The sequence below is a fragment of the Lepisosteus platostomus genome, chromosome 9 (assembly GCF_059453375.1).
Source record: "Lepisosteus platostomus isolate fLepPlt1 chromosome 9, fLepPlt1.hap1, whole genome shotgun sequence".
NCBI classification, from domain to species: Eukaryota; Metazoa; Chordata; class Actinopteri; order Semionotiformes; family Lepisosteidae; genus Lepisosteus; species Lepisosteus platostomus.
The window spans coordinates 29,423,501-29,426,920 of NC_142619.1; the positions used below are offsets into that span (position 1 = coordinate 29,423,501).

The 3,420-nt window shown below is 34.5% G+C and overlaps 1 protein-coding gene across 1 annotated transcript; it reads right to left on the bottom strand.

The window, feature by feature from the left end:
* Nucleotides 1-322: 322 nt before the first annotated feature.
* Nucleotides 323-2,082, bottom strand: vhll (von Hippel-Lindau tumor suppressor like). Its single transcript, XM_088644641.1, has 3 exons — nt 1,859-2,082; nt 1,367-1,501; nt 323-801 (listed from the first exon to the last, which is right to left on the bottom strand). Exons 1-3 carry the CDS (start codon nt 2,046-2,048, stop codon nt 635-637), a joined length of 492 nt encoding a protein of 163 aa, XP_088500767.1. The 5' UTR covers nt 2,049-2,082; the 3' UTR covers nt 323-634.
* Between the last annotated feature and the right edge of the window lie 1,338 nt (nt 2,083-3,420).

Sequence of the window (3,420 nt, forward strand, 5' to 3'; positions counted from 1 at the left end):
AAGCTGTCCTTGAGAATGTGTAAGTAAAAACAGCTCTAAAATAATGTCTCAAAGGAATTCCATTTGCCATTGTATTTTAGAGGTTCTGTCTGTACATCTCTGTAAGTCTTTGTGTGTGTAAAACATAAGCTGCTTTGATGCAAAACACATTTTTTGAGAAATCACACTACTATTATTGTATTGTTATTAATTATTGTTGTATCATATCTCTCCATCAACATTATTTTGAGAGGAGTGGGAGTTCGCGGCCATACATTACGCTGAGAAGTACAATATCTGCAAGACAAATAATGTACACTGGAATAAATCATGTACTAGTACATTTCTTCACTGAAGAGGTTAATGCGTGCATCACCAAACATTTTTATTTGTAGACACCAATATTTGTAAATATCTGTTACACCGGTGAAATATAAATGTAACAAAACATGACACCTTTAAAATCTTCTATGTAAACATTCTCAATATCTGACATTTAGATACTCATGGTCCCTTGAGAAAGACATTCTGTGGTTGTGGAAATATCAGAAAACTGGTTTGTCCAAGCAAATACCCATGAGGCCTCAAATGACATTACAGGAATATGAGTTAATGTTATATAGTAACTCAAAATAAACATACACAGATGTTCTATTTAGTTTATTACATGAAGGACTCTGTTGAGGTCTCGCAGCTCCTTTTGTAAATTGGGAAACTCTTTAAGGTCTTTCTTCAGCGACTGAGGAATGTCCAGTTTATCAATGTCTTTCTTCTTCACTAGTTTTTGCACCAGCATTATACAGTAATCCTGTAAAGAGTAAACTGGAAAAAATAAATTATTAATTGAAGCTTTTTTGCCACAGAACACAGTTGGAGAGAACTAAGGCTGAACCTGAAAGAAATTAAACACCTTAGTTCTATCTAATTTAAAATAGCTTGCCATGAAGTGGGTGAGCTAAGATAGGTTCTGAATGCCTTTAAGACTTCATAGAGTAAGATTACATAATTGAGATAGTTTGATTTACTTTAAATATTATTGCAGCTTTACTGATTTCATGTTTATTTCCTTTCACATAAATGTTTACCACTGGTTAATACTGAAAAAGGTAATCTACACATTTTTTACACATCAGAAGCCTTCACTGATTAAATTTGTACTGAGCAGTGTTCTTGGTCTAATTTAAGCAGGACAATTTGGGCTCATCTGTAAATCAGGTGTTCTGTACATTAGAAGGTGAGCCCTTGGAAATGTAATTTTCCTCCACTAAATAGTAATCAACCCTAAAGCTTGTGAGACATAGGCCTTGTTGCTGGGGCTGGATGCATGCAATCCAGGACAAGAAGACTGGATCTGGGCATGCCTGTACCTGGTGCGGATTGATCTCACCTGGAGAAGTGATCTTCACCTCCAGGTACACAGGATACCCATCTTGGATATCGTTCAGTTCAGGAAAATATATTTCTTTCATGTTTGCAAGCAGCTTGGCACCATTTTCTGACGCACGAAACACCCATGGATGGCCTGAAACAACAAATACAAAAGCTAAAATAAAACTGAAAAATCTAAACAATGTTGTTACAATAGCAGGACTGCAGGCTATCCAGATTTCCCAGTAATGCCTGCAGTTATGTTCTAAATATTTATAGTAACTTCATTTTGGCTTAAAACTGGGAAATTCAAATACTTCTCCACGAAAAAAGATTGTTTACAAATGACAGGTATGACGTTTACATACAATACAAAAACTGTAACGCTATTTTATTGATTCTGTTCACGAGAGGCATGCGATTTCAGAAAAAGCATCTGCGCCACTGAACCTCTGTGTTGAATAAAGATACAGTAAGTTCTATAATAGCATTTCACAATTAAATTACTCACTCCGATAGGTTTTCATGCGCATTCGTGTACGAGGTTTTATATCTCCGTAAGACACAGGATTTCCAGTGAAATTAAGCCACCATGCTCTCGCGTCATATCCACATTGGTTTACAAATGTAACGTAAGTGGGTACGTCTGAATTTAAAGATCTCAAAACTATCTCAAAACTAGGGAGCTCCCGGGCAGCCATAACCAAAGAGGAAGTCAGAAGTGAAAGAGTTTTCCCTATACCATGGATATAACAAATATCAACACTAGGTGGCATGATTGCTCGTGCAATTAACTTGAAATTCAGAATTATATCTGTAAAATATGTTAATAGATTTAAAGCACAACGATGATGCAGATAATTTTTGTATTTACAAGACAAAAGACGCTCATGAAATATTTAAAACACAGAACGAAACAACAATAATAGTTATTATACCTACTTATTAATCATACAGTACATATAAAATATCATTTTTAATAATTATTAGTGAATATTATTGTCATAATATAAGTAATAATAATTGATAAATATTAAGATGTATTATTATAATTATAAAATTAGATTAACTGACCTATAAAATACCAGACAAATACATATTCTCCAATAGCCAATTTAGATTACTCTTTCTCAATATAAAACAATATATGTATATATATATGTATATGCATTTAAATTCTGGAAGCATTCCAGACATCAACAGATAAAACAAAAACAAATACATTCTTCAGGTAAATATCCTACGCTTTATATTCCAAAAGAATTTAACTTTTTCAGTCTTGACAGAGAAGACTATGAGGGGACCAGATATAAATATTTATAGTCCTCAAGGACTCTAGAGACCACAGAGTGGACTCCAGAATCAACAGGGAGTAATGAACCAGAGGACACAAGTGGAAACTATGTGGAAGTGCATCAGGAGGCAAACCTTTAGAAAAAGAGTAACTGGAGTGTGGAACACACTTCCCGGTCGTTGTTAAAGTTGATGCCTTTTGTTGAGGAACAGCTGGATGAGATCCTTGGATCAGTTGGCTACTAACTCCAAAATGGGCCTCATCTCATTTGTTATTGTTCTTATGTTCTAATTACAACCCAGGGTGGCTGAATAATTTAACAACAATTCCATAATTAAATATTTCATATTAATTTGATAAAATACATAACGGTAGTTCTTAATGTGGTGTTAAAAATAATAAGGTTAATTTGAGTGGGTCTATGAAGATTTCATGCATCTAAAAAGGCAGATGGAGCCAGTCAAAGGTATACACTTTAATGTGTAAATAACGTTTAAATAACTGAAACAACAAAATAGCGTTAAAACACCGAATCATCCACAGAATGTCAGCACTTTTACTTTTACCCTGAACCGCCATAAAACTCTTCATTTTAGATTTTTTACATGCCAAATTACCCATTGTATTTCCTTTTATTTAATTGCAGAAACTATACAGTTGGTAGCTGTTGCATATCTGTGGATCGCCTTTCCAAAAATCAAACAAAATGCAGGAACGGATGAAGAAAAAGGGTGAGGACTGAAACTAAGCATGTGCCCGTCAGCTTGTCGGCTGCTGAG

Excerpts from the sequence above, each read along its gene's own strand:
- vhll (XM_088644641.1), bottom strand. The coding sequence starts at position 2,048 with ATGGCTGCCCGGGAGCTCCCTAGTTTTGAGATAGTTTTGAGATCTTTA. Across the intron at positions 1,502-1,858 it reads GCGCATGAAAACCTATCGGA|GCCATCCATGGGTGTTTCGT; the intron begins GTGAGTAATTTA and ends TTGTTGTTTCAG. Across the intron at positions 802-1,366 it reads GGTGAAGATCACTTCTCCAG|TTTACTCTTTACAGGATTAC; the intron begins GTGAGATCAATC and ends TATTTTTTCCAG.